This window comes from Pelodiscus sinensis, chromosome 17 (assembly GCF_049634645.1).
Source record: "Pelodiscus sinensis isolate JC-2024 chromosome 17, ASM4963464v1, whole genome shotgun sequence".
NCBI classification, from domain to species: domain Eukaryota; kingdom Metazoa; phylum Chordata; order Testudines; family Trionychidae; genus Pelodiscus; species Pelodiscus sinensis.
The window spans coordinates 7,916,062-7,935,248 of record NC_134727.1 but is presented as its reverse complement, the minus strand read 5'-3'; the positions used below and the strand labels follow the sequence as shown (position 1 = coordinate 7,935,248).

Genomic DNA, 19,187 nt, shown 5'->3' with positions numbered 1-19,187 from the left:
AACTTCTGCCTGGCACCCTGCACGGTTGCCTCTGATACAGTGGCTGCCGGTCCCACCCCTAGGGACTATAGAACAGTCAACTAACCATTAAAAATTCATGAGGTTACTAGACTATTCAATGAGCCTATATTTAACATCCCTAGCTAGGATCACCAAATTTGGTATGCAGTAGGGATGTGAAAAGTTAACCAGTGAGCATCACCCTAAATGGTAATGCTTACCAGTTCCAGTTAACTGGTAACCGGTGCAGAGTTGGAGCAGATCCCTGTCTGACGCAGGCAGGGGACTGCTCCAGCCCAGCAAGAGGTCTGCTGCGGTCAGGGGTTGCTTCAGTGTCCGGAACAGCCTCTGGTCAGATGCACTGCAGGCAGGAAAAGTCTCAGTCTATAGGGAGCCCAGGCCCACCGTGGACAGGAGCTGCTCTGGCGGTGGTAGGAGCCAGTGACAGCCCTAGCATGGGGTTGGAGGCAGAAGCCCTGCAGCCTGGGGCTACTGCAGCTAGTTGGAGCAGTCCCCACCTCAGATCCTGCTATGTTAACCAGTTAAACTTTAGGTCAATCAGTTAACCTGTCAAAAGTTAGATTAACGTGGATTTTACATCCCCAGTATATAGCTCCCTCTTATCCTAAGTTAAAGCAAGCTATTTGTTTGGTTGTGCCTGGAATGGGATTGTTTTTCTTAACACAGAAAGGGAGAGGGCTGACAGAAGGGACAGCTACATTGTGTAATGATCACAGGGCTGGCAGCAAGGGGCCAGAGATAGGGAGAGGTACAGCTACAACCCCATTGGGGCACCAGGGGCAGGAGTGAAGAGAAGCAGCTGCCAAGCCCCTGCTATGGCCAGCCTCCTCCTCAGCCAATGCCGGGAAACTGCCGCCTGGCCAGCACGAACCCCCATCAGCTCCTGCCCCCCTAGCCCTCTTCTGAGTCCCTTTCGACCCCCCCAACCCTAAGTCCTGCACGCCCCCCACATTACTAGCCCTTTGCCCTGAGCCCCTCCTCACCTGCCCAGAGCTCATCCCTCTCAAACACCCACCCCCCTGGCCAAGTAAATTTTCTAGTAATGCAATTTAATAAAAAAAATTAATGACAATCTCCTGTTGCAGACCTCCACAGCAGATAAAGCATTAACTATCCTCATTATTGCCATGGAAATTAATTACTAACAGCTTTAACTGTAAACTATCAGGTAGGGATATCATCCCATAGACAATTTGCATTTCTACAAGCATTTCCCTCCCCACCTCCCTCTTGCTGCCTCTGCATCAGAGGCAACAAGGGAGGTGGGGGAGCAGGAGCCAGTGCCCAGGAGAAGCTAACTTAAAAGCTGGCTCCCCACGAGCACCGAATCCACGCCTCTCCTCCCCCTCAGTCCCCCTCCCTGGGTATATGTCAGCTCCCATGGACCCATCTGTTCCCCCCCCCCCCCCCCCCCCCGCTGCCTCCTACCGAGGAGGTGGGCAGGCAGGAGCCGGTGCTGGGGGGAGCCAGCTTAAAAGCCATCTTCCCCCCCAGCACTGCTCTCTCTATCACAGGGGGGTGGGGTGGGCAAGAGAGGCTGCCATGAAGCATCTTCTGTATACAATGGGCCTGAACTCCTGCAGACATAGACTGCTTTGCAACCCATGGAGCAGCTTCTGCCTGCAGTGAGCCTGGGCCTGCTGTGGACAGGAACTGTTTCATGGCAGCCTCCCCTACTCTCCCATCCCGCCTCCAAATGCTGCTGCCTCTGTCCATAGGGAGTTCAGACCCTCTGTGGACAGGTGCTGCTGCCACCCCACACTGCTGTCTCTGTATCAAGGGCAGCAGCGTGGGACATCAGGCAGCCAGTCTGCATGGGTAGCTGGTTTTTAAACTAGCTCCCTTTGTAGACCAGCTCCCCCGTGGCACCCCATGCTGCCATATCTGATACAGAAGCAGCAGTGAAGAGTAGCAGGGGACTCTCTGGGAGTGGGGCCAGGTGCATATTGGCTGCCAGCCCCACCCTGGGGGACTATCGAATAGTCATGTAACCACTAACATTTCATGCAGTTACACAACTACTGAAGTACATAATATCGAACATTCCTACTAAAAGGACATGAATCAGTTCATCATATACAGAAGACATGCAAAGAATTTACTTGAAAGCTTAAGAAAACATTGGGGTCATTATTCCATACAAGAATCATAATCTAAGATTTCAAATCACTACCTTGTTCCAGTCACTCTCTTATAGCTGTCTTTGGAATGGACTGCTAAAATACTAACTCCTGAACCAATGTTTACAACCAGTAATGGGTATGGATCATCCAGATTAAAAGGCATCTTTTGGCATCTTTCAGGTTCGGAGGCATTTTCGAAGTAATAGCACTCTGCCTGGCCATTGAAACTAACAGAATCTATATACAACAGGCCTTTGACAAGGCAGTCAAGTTCATCCAATTTGTGCAGCTGGAGGTTTCCAATCTGTGAAAAAGAAAAGGAAAAAATGAGCAGTTCATGAACTAAGTATGCTGGATGTTTAGTTGGCCCAGCAGCACACTATTAAATATGGGCAAAGTTAGCTTTTCATTAAACAGGATATAATTTAATTGGTATTTAATTACTAGCTAGAGAGATTATTATAGATTTGAAGCACTCATGTTTTTGAACTCTTTGCAAGGAGAGTCCAAGCAACGTCTGGGAACCTTTTAAAACATAGTATTTGCAATGCAACAAAAAAAATCTGCACACCAAGTACTGCTTTACAAGCCTAGTTTGAAATAGTGTAAAAAAGCCTGTGACAGAAATAATATCTGAACTAGAAACTGGGTTACGTTTGTCAGGAAGGGGGTCAAAGTAACACTTTGCTTTAGATCTTTTGTTCTTGAAAAAGGCTGTCCTGCTGATGCTCATTGGGTTGGAGTTCAACACCACCATTTTAGGTTAGACACTCTGAACTGACAGTCCACAGAAGTGGAATAGCACCCTTCAACACTGCTGTGGGGAAGAGAAACTAGGAGGAAACATCTCACATGCCAATTATCAAAGGCTGCATTGGACAAAAGATCCAAAGTGAGCCATTCACTAAATGCTTAATCTCAAATAGTCCCAATACAGAAACAGTGTTAAAGAAAAAGGATATTTTATATAAAAAGGCACTATACTTAGTGACCAGATGTCTCAACTCATTTCACTAATGTAAGCTAATTAGTTTTAATCCAGATCCATAGTAACAGTGCCAAGTCTCACCTTCCTTTTAAAAAAAAAAAAAATATAGCCTGATATTAACAGCAATAGAACAAGTGAGAAAGAATGCTTTTGAGGTTACTGCTTTTAATGAGTAATTATTTAGCCTTTGCATGTCTAAGGCATGAAATGACTGTCCAAAAAGACAATGCCCATCTGCTACCGATTGAACAGTTGTAACGTTCCTTTTCACAAAGGCTACAATACTAGGGAAGGTAGGCTACCTACTGTGCGAAAATCTTCTTCAAACTTATAAGCCCCACCTCCAGTGGCACAAAGCACCGTATGTAGTGTTGAGAAGTTTTTGTTTCTTCCCATTTGTATAAAAGTAGGCAAGTCATGAGTTGGGAATCGAATAAAGTGCAAGTTTCCCCTTCGGCCAAAAATTGTCAAGTCTTTCAATTCAAGGTGGACATCTCGAATGCCAGTGGATCCATAGGCTATGTTAGAAGTCAAATATTTGCGGATGCTCTTTAAACTTTCAACTTCTTCCTGCTCCTCTTCTGCAGTGATATCAATAGGTTCGAAATATGCAAGTTTCACCAGCGTACCCCCAATGTCCATTCCAAACCACGGAAAAGCTGTGGACATAGAAAAAGTATTCCATGAACATTGCTGAAAAGCAAACATGATATATCACAAACTGAGAATATGTAGACCAAATGCTCTGTGAACTAGAAAATAATTAATACCATTTCTTTACTTCAATGCAAAAGAAAGGAACAATTTAAAGTTTTGTACCAGATAAAAAATGAGAAGTTATTAGCTGCTCCTTTGAAATTATCTTTGTAAAACGTACACTACTGAACCTGGATAAAACTCCCACTCCCTTCCTTCACCCAACTTCATATGGTCTAAGATAAATCAAATCCACTAACTACTCCCCACACAGCTTTTTAAAAAGGAAGTTTACCTATAATTTTTCCAAGAACAGAATACCAAACAAATTCTTCACTTTTTAACATTAATAAAGGATTTTAAATACATAGACTGCCATGGCCTAGCAACAAAGCAGACTAATTATTAGAGATGTTAGACAGTATGTAATTAAATATTCATGTAACTGCATCAAAATATTATTGGCTAAATGACTATTTGATATTCTCTGGGCCCGAGGCAGCAGTGCACAGTTTCTATCAGAGGCAGCAGTGCAGGATGGCAGGCAGGAGCCAGTCTGCAAGAGGAGCCAGTTTAAAAAAAGCACTCCCCATTCAAACCGGCTCCACTGGCTATCTTGTGTTGCTTCCTCTGATAATAGAGGCAGCAGTGCGGGATAGCAGCACCCCTTCCCCCCCCCCCCCGTCCATGACCCCCATGGGTGGGGGGGGAGGCGTGGCTAAGGATGTTAAAGACTAGTTGACTATCCGATAAGCAAATGCTTACTGGATAGTCAGTTGACTCCCGCTCCCCTTGCTGTCTATCAGACAGAGGCAGCAAAGGGGAGAGGGAAGAGGGCTACTTCAAAGGGCAGTGCCTCACAGCGGAACTGGGGATCAGCTGTGTGGCACTGCCCCTTTGAAAGGCCTAGGCATTTCTGCAGAATCCAGGGTTAGCTAGGGAGTCCTTAGCTGACTCCGGGCTCCATGAGCGCGCTTCTACTTTGAAATGCACAAGAGCCCCTGCTGAGGACTCTTGTACATTTCAAAGCTGGCATGCGCATGCAGCTGGGAGTCAGCGAGACTTGCCACTGGTCCCAGGCTGCATATGGTGTTCTGCATTCCTCCTTTTGAAATGTACAAGAGCCCCGGTAGGGGCTCTTGTACATTTCAAAGGAGGAATGTGGAAGTGCCTATCGACTAGTCGATGGAAATTCCATCAATTACTCGACTAGTAAATTAACCTCAATTTAACATCCTTAGCAGGGGATGTTAAGCAGTAAATTCCCCTGTCCCCTCCCCACACCTGCGCTGCTTCCTCCGACAGAGGCAGCAGAGTAGTGGTGGGTGGAGGGAAGAGGCAGCAGTGTCAGGAATGCATGTAGTTGACAAGATTAACTGGTAGGCACAGGCTTATTGGTTAATCGTGTAGTCATCTACATGTTGACATCTCTGCTAAACAGACACCCTTCCATTGATTTCTGACGAAACTACAGATGGCTAGTGCCAAGCATGCAAGATACGGAATTTTACTGAATTTGAGTTCCAGCTAGTGTTTCCATACCTTTCTCTTCACTGTTACTGAAATACATGTTGGGCCTCCCAAGTCTGGCACCCAATGAGGAGTTTGCTGCACCAGGGGAAATCAATTCTGGCTTCCTGCTGCTGGCTGCCAGGCTCTCTCAGGGGGGCTAGCAGCCTCGGTCCACTGGTCTCCCCTCCTGGCTGCCAATGCTCTCCAGTCCAACAACATCCATGGTCCTACCTAACCAGAGATGTTGCTGGACCAAAGAGGTCCTACCCGTACTGGTATTGTGTCTCAATTACATTTCCTTCTCTCCAGATATTTGGAGTGACAGTGGACAAAAACAGAAGCCTATGCTATACAATAGGTCAAGCTCACAATTGGCATATGCAAGCATCAAGTGAAAAAAAAATCAGTATTCAGAACTGTGTCTTCTGGAGAGGACTGAGTAATTTCATCAAGTATATTCTCATTTATTGTGTCAGAGATGATGTTCTCTCTAAATCACCAATAAAGAGATTTCTAATCTAGCCCAAGGTATGTCTGAAGATGACTATTCCACCAACTCCTAAAATAGCTTGTTCCACTGTATTACTACTTTTTGAAATTTTTAACAGTTAACTTAACATTTCCTACTCTCCCTACCTCTGACATGTATATGTATAAATTCTCCAGATCTACCATCCTCTCTTCAGCAGCTGTTACTGGAGCTGCTGCTTATATATTATTTTATGATGATAAACTGCCATCACAGTCCTTTCTGAAAAATGTTCATGATGCTTCAAAGCAAAACCTTCTTCAATTTCACAATACATAACTCTTCTACAAATCTTTATATGCTCATTGCAACATATTTCTCAGCACATCTCAGATCTCACTCGATACCATACAATAATTTTCTGTTTTTAGAAACATCTAAGTTCCCAACTGGACTTTCTGAATACCAAACTTGGAATATCACATGATGATTTACCTCTCCAAGTATAAGCTGACTGGGACAATTGGTAACTTATTTTTCCAAAGCTTCTCTGGACAGTCTTTTGATCTTAAACTCAATTCAGATCCAGTTTATAAGGAAAATGGTGCATGATTCCATGAAAAAAAAATCCAACTTGTCCAAAATTTAATTCCAAATTGTATCAGATTAGTAGTGGTGGTGATAGGGAAGAGAACTGACTAGATACTATAAAATACTATTAAATATCTTGAAGCAAGCTTTGACATGTGCATAAGATCATTAATAGCATGTTTTAATGGCCATCCATGTAAAACATGGAAGGGAAAAGGAACTTAACTGTAGCTGTAGATCTGCGAAAATGGAACACTAGAACAGAAAACTACCGGATATTAGGGTACATACAAGACAGGAACACACCAACCAAAACACAGGTAGGTATTACTTATACTTGGAATTAGAAAGTTCCTATAAACCAGTGAGGAGTAACCTAGGCTAGTGAGTGTGCCACATTAGTCACCCTCCATCTCAGTGGGCCACAAGATTGTTGTAACCAAGATGGTATCTCCAGATAGGAGAGTTTTCCTGGAATTTGAAGGTGACCAAATGACCCATAGCAGCACTCTGATCGGATGCAGAGGAAGCGCACGGGCTCTAACAATGTTGTGTGCAATCAGCATGTGCCTCACTCCATGTGACCTTGCTTTAAGTGCATGTCACTTTTGTAACACTGGTAGTAAAAAAAAAAAGTATGTGGATGAAAGCCAGCAGAATCTGGCAGCTCTGTTTTTGAGCAATGGTAAACTAAATGTCTCATGAGCTACACGTAGACCCCAATGGGCTGCAGGTTGCCTACCACTGCTATAAACTGCTGGACATGAGGAGAAGTGATATCTTGCCTCCCCAAACCTCCCACAGAGAAGATGAATAAGTAATTTTACTCTGGGAAGCTGAATTTTTGTTGGGCCTTTGTCAGAGAAGTAGCACCATATTTTTAAGTATAGGTAATATTTCACTATACCGCAATTGTTAGTGTTAATATAGCAATGATTTCTGTAGTATTAATCTCTCTGAAAATTTATCATCTTATATTATTCAATTTGTTTAAAATAGTTCATAAATTCAAACTTTGTTTCAATGTGCTAATCAGTAAGCATCTCCACTCAGCAATTCAGCTATCAAGTTTAGGGATGTTAGCGTATAGTCGTGTAAATGATTAACCAATAAGCCTGGCTTTATTGGTTAATCCTATCAACTACATACACTCCCCTCCCCTTGCTGCCTCTGTACAGAAGCAGGGGGGTTGAAGTAGGTGGGTGCCCATAGGGAGCCAGCTTTTCAGCTAGTTTCCCACAAGCACCCAATCCGCACTGCCAGCACTCTGCACTGCTGCCTCTGACAGAGTTAAGATTTATTAAGCAATTTCACATTTAATGAAAACTTTCAAGTTAACTGTGTCATGAGAAAGAAAGGCAAACTTATATTTACCCAATCAACCAGAAAGGGTCCTTAGTTGTTTTAATCCATTCAGTAATAAATGTAATTGGGACTTGGTAAAAAATCCTGAGCATTACATAAAGTACAAAAGATCCTTTCTGGTCTAAGGTGGTATTATGTAATTAGGACATATTCTTTTGCTTGTTAGTTACCCCAATAATTGTGAAACTCCCTGCATCTTTATAGCAGATACTCCTGATTTCTGCTGTTAATGTTTTAAGATTTATGGAGAGAGACAGGAGACTCATTATTGAAATTAGACACTTCCCAAAGTTTTTGAAACTTTAATCGGATTACAACAAGTAGTTTATGCTTCATGGATACCCAATAAAAACAGGCACAAAACAAAAAACCCAACAACAAAATCTTTGAGAAACAGCGAAAGCCTGCTCAAGATGAAAAACTTCTAATTTTCAACTTGGAATGTATTTTTAAGCCAGTTCTATTTAATATAGTTCTCTTTGGAGGCTAACTACTCAGCACTGAAAGGAGGATATTCATGGCACCAAATTACAGACCTTAGACTGATCAGTCTTTGCTTCTGCTATAGTAGTCTATTCAACCTCAGCAGATAAACTAGAACATAGTTTGGCTAGGTCTGGTCAACAGGTTTTAACTTTTTTTTTGTCTTCAAATTTCTTTTATTTGTAAAAAGGTTGCACCCTTAGTATACAGAGATTTCTGGAGATGGTTTTGCTGCATTTAAGATGCAAAAATGCCAGTTCACATTCTAGAATCCTTCACTCAGTTGAAGTTGCCTAAACTGGGTTCAATATATGGATCTTTATTACATGAAGTGAAATATAGGTAAGCACATATAAGTTTCCTTTTCATTGATCTGCACACACAGTGAGATCCTACTGGCATGTTTATGGGTTAAGTGTTTGCTTAACCTCTTCTGGACACTACGTCCTACTTGCATCACCACCTCCTGAACAGTTGTGACACGAGCTGAAGATTTCACATCCAGTTTGTAGAATTCAAGGCCATACACAAGTAACTATTAACCAACATGTCTGTTTCCTTTTACAGTGTATGACCTCTCTAATTAAGATGCTGTTGTATCTCTGAATCATGGCATGTTCTGCGATACAGTTTATTTTCACCTTAGAGCCTTTGTGGATGTTCCACATGATACATCAAGGGAGTTAATTTTGAGGTCTTCTTGTCTTTGATCAGTTGATACGGCACATACTATGCTTTGGACTTGGTCAGTCATAGGATGTCCTTGTAGGTCCTTTTCACATTTAGCACGGGCCATAACTTTTCGCTTGGCTGAGCAGGCTGGGGACAGAATGATGGTAGTATGACCTCAAGAACAAGGAAAAAACTAAGCTGACTAAGAACAACACCTCAACACCAGTGTTCCCTCTCAGCTGAGTGCTTGGGTGGCCGCCAAGAGAGATTTGGTGCGGCCCAGCTGATTACCAGAGCACCCACAGCCAGAAACATGTGTTCTACTGGTGGTGTGCATCTACAGTTGCCTTGGTGCATAGAACAAAATTTATTCCACACATGGATGGAAAAAAGAGAGGGAACATTGCTCAACACCATGCTGGAAGCATGATGGCTGTATAACTGTGTGTGGCTGGGGAGAGCTCACACCCTAAGTTCTGGTGGGGGAAGAAGACCCTTCTTTTAATTTCCTTTTCTGATTTTTCTAGTCTTCCCAGGAGACTTAAATAAGATACAGATTTCCGCCTTCATCCTCACAGAATATATCTTGTACTTGTCCTTCCAAGACATCTCCCCCACTTTCAAGGGCCTAATACACTGGAAGCAGTTTACAGAAAAGAGAAAACAAGCTGTTCTTAGTCCATGAGATTAGGGCTTAGACTACACAGAGCTGCCTAAAAACAATGCCTTGCCTTTTAATTCTTGTAATATTCTCAGATGTTGGATTTCATAAGAGCATCAGAAAGACAGGCAATGTTCAGGTAAGATCTCCCTCACAAAGAAAGGTCGGCAAGTACTTTGCAAATATCAGGAAACGATACCTATATAAAATCATACTTATACAGCAGGAACTTAACATTTTAAATGTGAAATGCAAAATTTCATGCACGTGCATGAAAATTTCAGTTTCATTTAACTAACAATGTAAGACCACTTTACAAAACACCTGTACTATATCCAGTGTGCCTGCCAAGATTTCCCATCTATGAGTGGAGTAAATTTGACTTGTGCACCAATATTGAGGTAAAGTGCATTTGTTTGTACGTGCACCACCCTGGCACCCACCAGTGGTGCTACTCTCGGAAAGACTCTCCCAGCGCAGAGACCGCAGCCCACTCACCACTGCTTATTAGGAACCTGAGCTAAGTTCCCTGTAGGCTGCATGCCTGCACAGCCCTTTAATGAGCCCTGCACAGAGGGGTCAGAGCTCCAGTGCAGGCAGGGAGCTCAGCTGACCCTTAGGCGGAGGAGCATCTCACTGAGCAGCAGCTTCAAAAGAAGCTGCCTGCTTGAAATGGAGGAGCTCTGAGAGCAGACAGGGAGGGGAGATAAGGAGGAGGGAAGGAGAAAATAACTGGCTGGGGAGGAGAGTTGTAGGATAGGGGAGTTTGGGGAGAGGAAGGTGGGAGTAATTGGTTGGCGAGGAGTCAGAGGGGAGGCGAGTTTGGAAAATCCCATCCACGCGAGGAAAGAAAGAGGCAGATACCCAGCACTCTCCTCAAATATTCTGGGCTGGGAAGGGAAGGGGGATAAGGGTTTGACTGCATGGGGTAGGTGGGGGAAGAGGGAGTGGGTGGATGCTGGCCTTGGAGTGAGGTGGGGAGTTTGTTCTGCTTGTCCTGGGGTGAGGGGGGGGGGGGGAGGGGTGAGTGTGTGCTGCATCTTGACTCCCACCTAGACTGCTGACTGCACAGGGGTAGGTGAGCAGTGGCATCTCTACAACACTGACTATTTCATCAGTCTTTCCAAGTATTCAGTCTTGTTCAAATTATTTCTCCTGTGATTTCGTGATTAAACAGAATTAATAATTGCTATCAAGAAATACTTTCTTCTTATATAAATAAATAAAAAATAAGCTCCTTTCATTCTTTACAAGCTTTTCAGTCAAATGAGTCAGTTGTGATTAAGAATGTCATGATAATCTAGTTATCTTAGTTAACATCAGATACAGAAAATTCAGCCAATAATTTACAGAAAGTGACTTTGCCCCACAAACACCTTCACATGCCCTCGCATACTGCCCCAGAGACATTAAGAAAGCTGTCAAAATCTGTAAAGCAACTACCATACCTTCTTTCAAATACCTCCAAATGTCACCTCTTCTGTGGTTAAGAAAAGTTGCTATATATAACAATCACTAGGCAAATGCCAAGTTATAATTACTGTTACTATTTAGGCTCATTATATCAATAAGTTACATTTTAGTTTGGATTAGCTATATCCCTCTTTCACTCCTTATTTCTGCCATCCTATAACTTGTTTATTATGTTCAGGGACGTAAGCATACTAGGGATGTAAGCAACTAGTTGACTATCCAATAAGCATAAGGTTATCATAGTGATAGAAATGTAGCCGTGTTAGTCTGGGGTAGTTGAAGCAAAATGCAGGACAATGTAGCACTTTAAAGACTAACAAGATGGTTTATTGGATGATGAGCTTTCGTGGGCCAGACCCACTTCCTCAGATCAAATAGTGGAAGAAAGTAGTCACAACCATATATACCAAAGGATACAATTAAAATCTTCCTAAGCAGATCTAGCAGTAAAAGACAAGTATATGTACTCTCCCATTACATAACCATTAGCTGTTGATATGTCTCCTTGTTTATACAGATTCTTCCTTATCTCAAGGTTCCTGCCTAAGTCAGCATTCCGTCCTTATCTCTAAAGCAAGGCGAAGAAAGTGTTCCTTATCACTCTTGTGTGATTTAGGGAAAGGGTTAGCCTGTCTTTTGCTCTATTGCTAACAAACCTGAGATGGCTGCACACATATCCCCGTTTTTCCTTTCCCTGCTTCCACACCACTCATGCTGCAATTCTGCTTTTGAAATGTACAAGAGCCCCAGCAGTCCCGTGATGGCACCGCACTCCCAGTGGTGCTTCTGCTTTTGAACTGTAGCAAGAGCCCAAAGGGGCACTTGTTACAACTCAAAGATGGAGGCTCCCTTACAGACTAATCAAAGTCAACTGAAATCCCATCGACTATTCAATTAATTAACCTAAATTTAACATCCCTAAGCCATACCTGACAGATTTATAGATTCTACCACAAGATAAATAAAAATAAAAATAAACATTGTACATGACAGAAACCCATGATTAAAAATACAAAATTAATGTGTAATTAAAACTGAATACCTAACATTATTTTAAAAATAAAAAAAGTTATAGCGACTATTCCTCAAACAAAAATACAAACATAGAAAATACAAAGTTGAGGTTAAGTTTAAGGTAGGGAAATATGCAGTTTATGAAATCCAAACATAAGGTTGTTTGGCTGTAACTCTGCCCTATAGTGAAACCATCCATAATTACATAATTATTGCATATGTTTGTATAGGACAGATACATCTAATTCCCCTCATCCACTTCATGATTTCAGTACAATGCAGAGCTAAGGTTTTTCTTGGGCACTTTAACCATGCATTTTTATAAGTTAACATGTTCTGATTTCCTGTAAGCACAAACTTTTATACACGACTCAGAAACAAGCTGGGTACTCTTTTTTGGGGGTGTCCTTTCTTTCTTTTTTTAAATTAAGTTGTAGAGCCTCATTCACCAGAATACCGACTGTGTTACTTCACTCTACAGCAGTACAAAATAGTCAAGAGTATATTGGCCAGTCCTGACCTCTACATTCACCAGCATACACAGCTGTCCCTGTCTACTGCTCCACACATTCATTTCTGCTCTCCATGCTGTGCACAGGTGATACAACATGTAATTTGTAAAACATTTTTAGGACTAGTTATGTTTTTACATTATTCTTCATTGCTCAAAGTTTCTTCTTTAGCAGAAGCTGAAGGACATTATTTCTTCTGCAATGATTTTCATGAACAACTTCCCTCTTCCATGGTGACTGTCATCTCACAATGCTTTCAAAGTGATATTATGCTATCAGAAACTACCATCGTCTCTGCGTGCAACTGGGCCTTACTTTAATTGTTTCTAACATAAGTGAAGATACTGTTCTAAGTACAAGCATGAGAATGTTTTAATCAAAAAAAAGCCAAGTGTGGGCAATTCTTAGAATTCATATAAAATAAGGTATAGGCAGATAATTCACTAATTTTATTGACTATACAATTAGTCGATAAGGGAAGGCCTTGCTCAGTCCTGACTCATACAGGGTCCAGGAACTACCCTTCCTGCGTCTCTACAATTTAAATGTAGTAAGAGCCAGATACACAGGCAACCTGGTTCCTACTACATTTGAACTGCAGAGGCACAGTGGGGTTAAGTCCCAGACCCAGCACGAGTCAGGACTAAGTAAGCCTGGCTCAGTCCAGGCTCGTGCCAGGTCTGGGAGCTACCCCCGCTTTAGCTCTGCATTTCAAATATAGTAGAAGCCAGGCTGCAGACTACCCCTGCTGTGGCTCTGCATTTCAAATGTAGTAGAAGCCAGGCAACTCTTACTACATTTAAAATACAGAGCTTCAGTGGGGATAGCTCTCAAGCCCAGCGTGAGCCAGGACTGAGCAGGGGGTCTATCAGCCCCTGTCTGCAGGGAGTCCCAGCAGGGAGCTGGGATCCTGCAGAGAGCTGGGATCCTGCAGACAGGGGCTGCTTCGCAGCAGCCTCCCCTGCTTCCTATCAGAGGCAGTAGTGCAGGATGGGGGAGCAGGTGACACTGTGGACACTATTGTGGGGAGCCTGCTTTTAAAAAAAGCTGACTCTCCTCAGGACCATCTCTTGCTTCCATGCCCCCCTTGCTTGGGGAAGAGGGAGTGATAGTTGACTCAAATACCCAGTAAGCCCTAGGCTTATCAGATAATGGACTACTCTCTTATATCCCTAATATAACATCATTGTGAAAGCTACAGACTACTAACTCGGGTGCCAATACTGTATTATAGCCTCATTTACACTAGGAAATTTACATTTTGAAATCATGCTTTGTTCAGTTCTATTGAACATTATTTCATCCGGTTTACACTTGCAAACACAATGCTTTTTAACTGCATTTTGCTTATAGTCACTACTGATATCTGTTAGCAACAGGCACATTTCCTTTTGTAAGCAAGGCTGATGTTTCTTCCCCTGCCCCAAACTATTTGCTAGTTAAAACATATAGCTATGAATTTACATAATTCCCTCCCCCCTTATTAACTGAAAACTGATACTTACTGTCTAGTTATAAATTTGGATAAATTTGATACTATTGGCCCAATTCTCAAGCCATAATTCATGTACCTACTCCTTACACCTAATAGCTGTTCCATTGATTTCAATGAGAGAACTCATATGAATTAAGGATGCAGAATGATTCCCATGCCCCCTTAAAAAAATAAATCAGAAACTATTGTTCCCTGTTCTGGTATCTGCAACTGAAGTGACACATTTTATACATAAAAATATATAGGATTTGTTAAAAAAGTGTATCAAAGAAAAAAAAACAGCTTGGACTATCACTGTGGTTTTTTGCCTTATGGCCATGAGAGCTAATAAATTCACTAGTTATGTTACAAAATTAAGAATAACTTAGGGTAAAACTTAATATTTATTCATTAAATGCTTATGAGCATTGATGTTACAGACCTAAAATTGTTAATTCTTATGTTCAAGCAGTTTCAATTGTTAGTGACAAGTCCTACTAGTGAGAGCACTTAAAATTGTTTATTTGGAAACAGCATAGAAGAAAACATTCTTGAGAAGACATTTTCTAAAACCACTACTAATGTACTAGTGATAGAAATGTAGCCGTGTTAGTCTGGGGTAGCTGAAGCAAAATGCAGGACAATGTAGCACTCTAAAGACTAACAAGATGGTTTATTAGATGATGAGCTTTCATGGGCCAAATGTACTGTTTACTTGAGAACAATTCTGCAGTGTACTCAGCAACTGTAGTTTCCACTGATGTAACTCAGTGTTTTCAACACTCTACAATATGGAGTACTTAACATTTATGTGACGCATTAGAAGAGATTATAGTACAACTATTTTTCATAACTGAACAAAATATAGGTTTATAGTCCCTTCTACAGCCTAACTAATATTTCTTCCACAATGTGCACGCTCAATGGTGTTTTAACACATGGCTGTTCAAGTAATAGGGTGCTGACATTTACTATGTAATTTTTCAAACATTAAGCTTTTCTAGGAAAAAAATTCAGATGGCAACTGTAAATAAGTGAATGAACTTCACGAAAGGTCAGGCTCTGGGCAATCTTCTCGGTACTTCAGTTGTTCATTTGTAATATGGAAATAGTAGTACTCACCTATACCTCACAAATTCATATGCTATCTTGAGGAGTGCTATTCAAAAGCCTATAAAGTTTTGTGGGGCAAATACTATTTTTTCCTTTATCCTGTATGTCTAGTATCTAACATAATAGCAACTGTGGCCTGGAGGTGCTACCACAATAAACAATAATACAAATAGTAGTAACAGAAAGAAATATCACTAACACTCCTTGTGAAAGAGCCTACTTAAAGTAACAAAAATCACCCTATAACACTAATTTATTTTGTAAAGTATGGTTACCCCTCTACATCTTTCCAACCCACTCATATTTAAGAAGCTTTAGAAGGCACAAGAATTAACCTAGTAACTGTCTAGCCAGTGACATGGGATTGATTACTTGACAACTTGGATGCACTGATGAAACCATTAGATTACACAGAAGAAGTCCCATACCCCTCATAGCATGCCTGCTCTTCCTTCCACCTGTCAAAAGCCCTTCCATGAGAAACATTTCATTATCTGAACTACTTATGTAGCTTCCCCCACCAGTCTCCCACATATTTAAAAGTATTATTAAGCCTTGTTGCTAAAGAAACATTATTTCAGAGCTCAACTGATTTTCTAGAACAGCCAGTCAAGAGCTGGATAGATTCATATATCTTAGAAAACTTCTGCACTTATAAGCCATATCAATTTTAAGGGAACACGATTTTACATCAATTTTTCCATCCCGCCCCACAAATGGAAAATAAATCTCTTTCTAATCTAAACAAAGCAAAATATGTGTGTGTAATTACACTCAAGCTTACATGGTTTCTTGGCATCCTTGATCTTCATTTCTTCGCAGTTGTAGCAGCTCTTGGTAGCTTTCCTCTTGATATCGATGGGTGCGAGGAGCAGGAGCAGTACCTCGGGCTGGGTCTCTTTCGATCTCCTGACGGGGCGGGAAGTGTCAGCAGTTTGTCAGGGCTGGGTCTCTGATCTCCTGATCCGGAGCGTCGGGCTCGTGGGTAGCAGAGCAGCAGCAGTTCCGAGCCAGTGGGCGTCTGCCCGTCTGGTGGCGGCCTGGGGTAGCAACAGCACCCGACACGTTTGTCTAGTTTAGGAGAAGAGGCACGAGCGCAGGGGTAGGAAGTGATGTCTCCGGTCAGGGTGGGGGGAGGAAGAGGCAAGGACCTGGCCCCCGGTGGCCGGGCACGGCTCCGTTAGGAGGACCCGCCTCGTCTAGGGGACGGTGGCATCATTTCCCGGCCGGGAGGGGGGTGTCAGGGGCGAGGTGGACACGGCTGCCCGCTCGGCTGCTCGTTCGTTGCAGGGGCGGCGGCGCTAGGCTAAGGGGGGGGGGGGGGGTAGAGGGGTTGCCCCTGCTCGCAGCACCCGCCGAGGGGCGGCTGGCGCGAGCGGCAGCCTGCGGCGGAGAGGAGGGGACGCCGCTCTCTCGGGGCTGCTCTGGCGCGGCGGGGCCCTGAGGCCCAGGCAAGGCCCAAGCGGCTGGGAGAAGAAGGGCGGCCCGGGGCGCCTCACGGGGCTCCGCACCAGCACAAGATGGCGGCCGGCGCCGGGGAGCCGCTGCCGCTCTAGGGCTCCGCACGACGGGGCGGGGGAGAGAGAGAGGCTAAGCGGCTCCTCAGCGCCGAGCCCGCCCGCCTGCCTCGATCGCCGCTGCCGCAGCGCTGCCCTCCGCCCCGTCGCGGGGTCCCACGCAAGGAATGACGGGAGCCGCAGCCTGTTGGGCGCCTAGGAGCGTTCTCGTCCTACAGCTCCCAGCATGGCCCGCGCGAGGCAGGGCGGCGAGCGACTGGGCATTGCCTACGGCTCCCACAATGCAGCGCGGTCCGGGCTTCCCCCTCCCCTGAGAATGAAAATGAGGCCGCTCACCTCACCCGCCCCCGGCCAATCACAGGCCGCTGCTTCCCTTCTCCTCCAGCTCCCCCTTCCCATTCACCGCTTCCCTCCGCTCATTGGCCTCTCTCCTCAGGCTAGTGTCAGGCATTTCCGGTGGCGCCCCCCCCCCCCGCCCGCCTGTGAGTGGTCAGACATTTCCGGTGGCGCCCCCCCCCCCGCCCGCCTGTGAGTGGTCAGGCATTTCCGGTGGCGCCCCCCCCCCCGCCCGCCTGTGAGTGGTCAGACATTTCCGGTGGCGCCCCCCCCCCCCGCCCGCCTGTGAGTGGTCAGGCATTTCCGGTGGCGCCCCCCGCCCGCTCTTGAGGGTCGAGGCACTTCCGGCGTAGTGCGGCTGAGGGGAGCTAGCGAGGCACTGAGGCGAAGCGCCGCTGCCCCTCTAAGAGAGTGAATTGAAGGGGGGGGCAGAGGCGCGCTGCCCTCCCAGGAGCTGGGCTGTGTGTGCCTGCTGCCTTCCCGCCTAGCTGGGCTCTCCTGCCCCCCCACAGGGCTAGGCCCATACACGCTGCTTCCCTCTGTAGTCGCTACTCTCCTTCCCGCGGAAGAGCCTGTCCCCGGCGGTTTGGCACCATCTCCTGAAGCAGCCGTAGATTCACGCGCTAGTTATTGCGTCCATGCAATGTCGGTGCAGCCCCCCAGCCCGTAGGCTGCCTGCAGCCCAACCAGCACGTGGCTGTGGCCCTGTAACATCCCCAGGGCCCAACAGGTAGCCAGTTTGTTGTGTGGATTAGCGTGCGATTTGATTTATTTTACATCCAAGGAAAACCAGGACACTCCAGGGCTACTTCACCACTGTCTTGTTAATTGCCAGCTTTAAGCAGTTAATACCCTTGTTTTAAGTTTTACAAGCTTGAAAAACAATTATTATACACTTTAAACCTTAAAGTCAATACATTCTAAAGCAATGAATACCGTGCAAAAGCAATTAATAGAACATCTGCTATAATACAATAATAAAGCCTAGTTCACTTACACTTCACTCATATGCTACCTACAGTACCAGGTCATGGTTCCTTTTCTTACAACGCAATGGAACGCCTTGCACTAGGTTGCTGGCATGAAAGGCCTATTTCTAATTATATTGAGCAGGGCTTGTGGGTCAATCCTGCCTGTTCCCTCTCATCAATTGTTCTTACTAAGCCCATTTTATAGCAAAGCAAGAGTTGGTTGTTCTAATAATATTTACTAATTGATTATATATTGTGTAGGATACGTAAAATGCCCAGTGCCCCTATTTGTAGTACATCCTACTCAGGATGTTGCTGCTATGTGCATAGTTGACAGTTGTATAGCTGCAGCCCACAGCAGCTGAGAGAGACTGAGGCGGGTCTGCCTCCCCTCATTCCCTATTTCACCAAATGTGTCAGCTGCTCTGACAGCTGAAGCCAGACAATCCCTACACTCTCAAATGAGCTTGCCTAATAGATTAGAAAAAGATAACCCTCTCTTACCTGAGGCAAACACTGCAAAACCATAGTTCTATGTCTAGTTGTTCAGTCCTCATCCTTAAAGAAAACTTGCATGACACCTCCCAATTGGCGAGCCCTGCTCATTACAACAATCTGTAACTAACCCTCCTTTGTGCAATAATTTCACAAATGTTAATTGCCAACTTCATCTTGAATGGTCTCTTAATAACATGTGATGCCTTATGTTTAACAGTCTTTTCTACCTTATATTTAACTGAGACACTCTGAGGGCTTGTCTGCCCTTAAAACAGTATAGCAGTACAATAAAGACACTAAGGCTGTGTCTAGAATTCATCCCTTTTCCGTAAAAGGGATGTAAATTAGACACATCGCAATTGAAAATGAAGTGAGGATTTAAATCCCCCCTGCTTCATTTGCATAAACATGGCTGCCGCTTTTTTCCGGCTCGGAGCTTTGCCGGAAAAAAGCGCCAGTCTAGACACGGATCTTTCGGAAAATAAAGCCTTTTCTGAAAGATCCCTTATTTCTCTTAAAATTCCTCAGTTAACTGATTAAGCAGGATCTTGGGGTGGGGTGGCTGGTAGCAGGAATCAAACATAAGATGGGAGGGGGGCAGTAGCTCCTGACCCCTGCTCGGTTGGAGCAGCCTTCCACCACAAGCAGGCTGTTCCTGGGTATCAGTTAACAGAGTGATGCTTAATGGGTGATGCATA

The 19,187-nt window shown here is 44.2% G+C and overlaps 1 protein-coding gene across 4 annotated transcripts in view; it reads right to left on the bottom strand.

The window, feature by feature from the left end:
• Positions 1–17,155, bottom strand: part of PANK3 (pantothenate kinase 3) — a 34,505-nt gene extending 17,350 nt beyond the window's left edge. The window contains exons 1-4 of one of the 4 annotated variants that reach the window (XM_075900169.1): positions 17,021–17,155; positions 15,952–16,207; positions 3,439–3,791; positions 2,195–2,448 (exon numbers count right to left, since the gene is read on the bottom strand). In XM_075900169.1, coding sequence (XP_075756284.1) covers positions 2,195–2,448; positions 3,439–3,791; positions 15,952–15,979 — 635 coding nt within the window. In that variant the 5' untranslated portion in view covers positions 15,980–16,207; positions 17,021–17,155. Of the gene's footprint in view, positions 1–2,194; positions 2,449–3,434; positions 3,792–15,951; positions 16,928–17,020 lie in introns of those variants that run through there. The other 3 variants (XM_075900168.1, XM_006115753.3, XM_025181066.2) reach the window with 3 other exon arrangements.
• Positions 17,156–19,187: the final 2,032 nt, after the last annotated feature.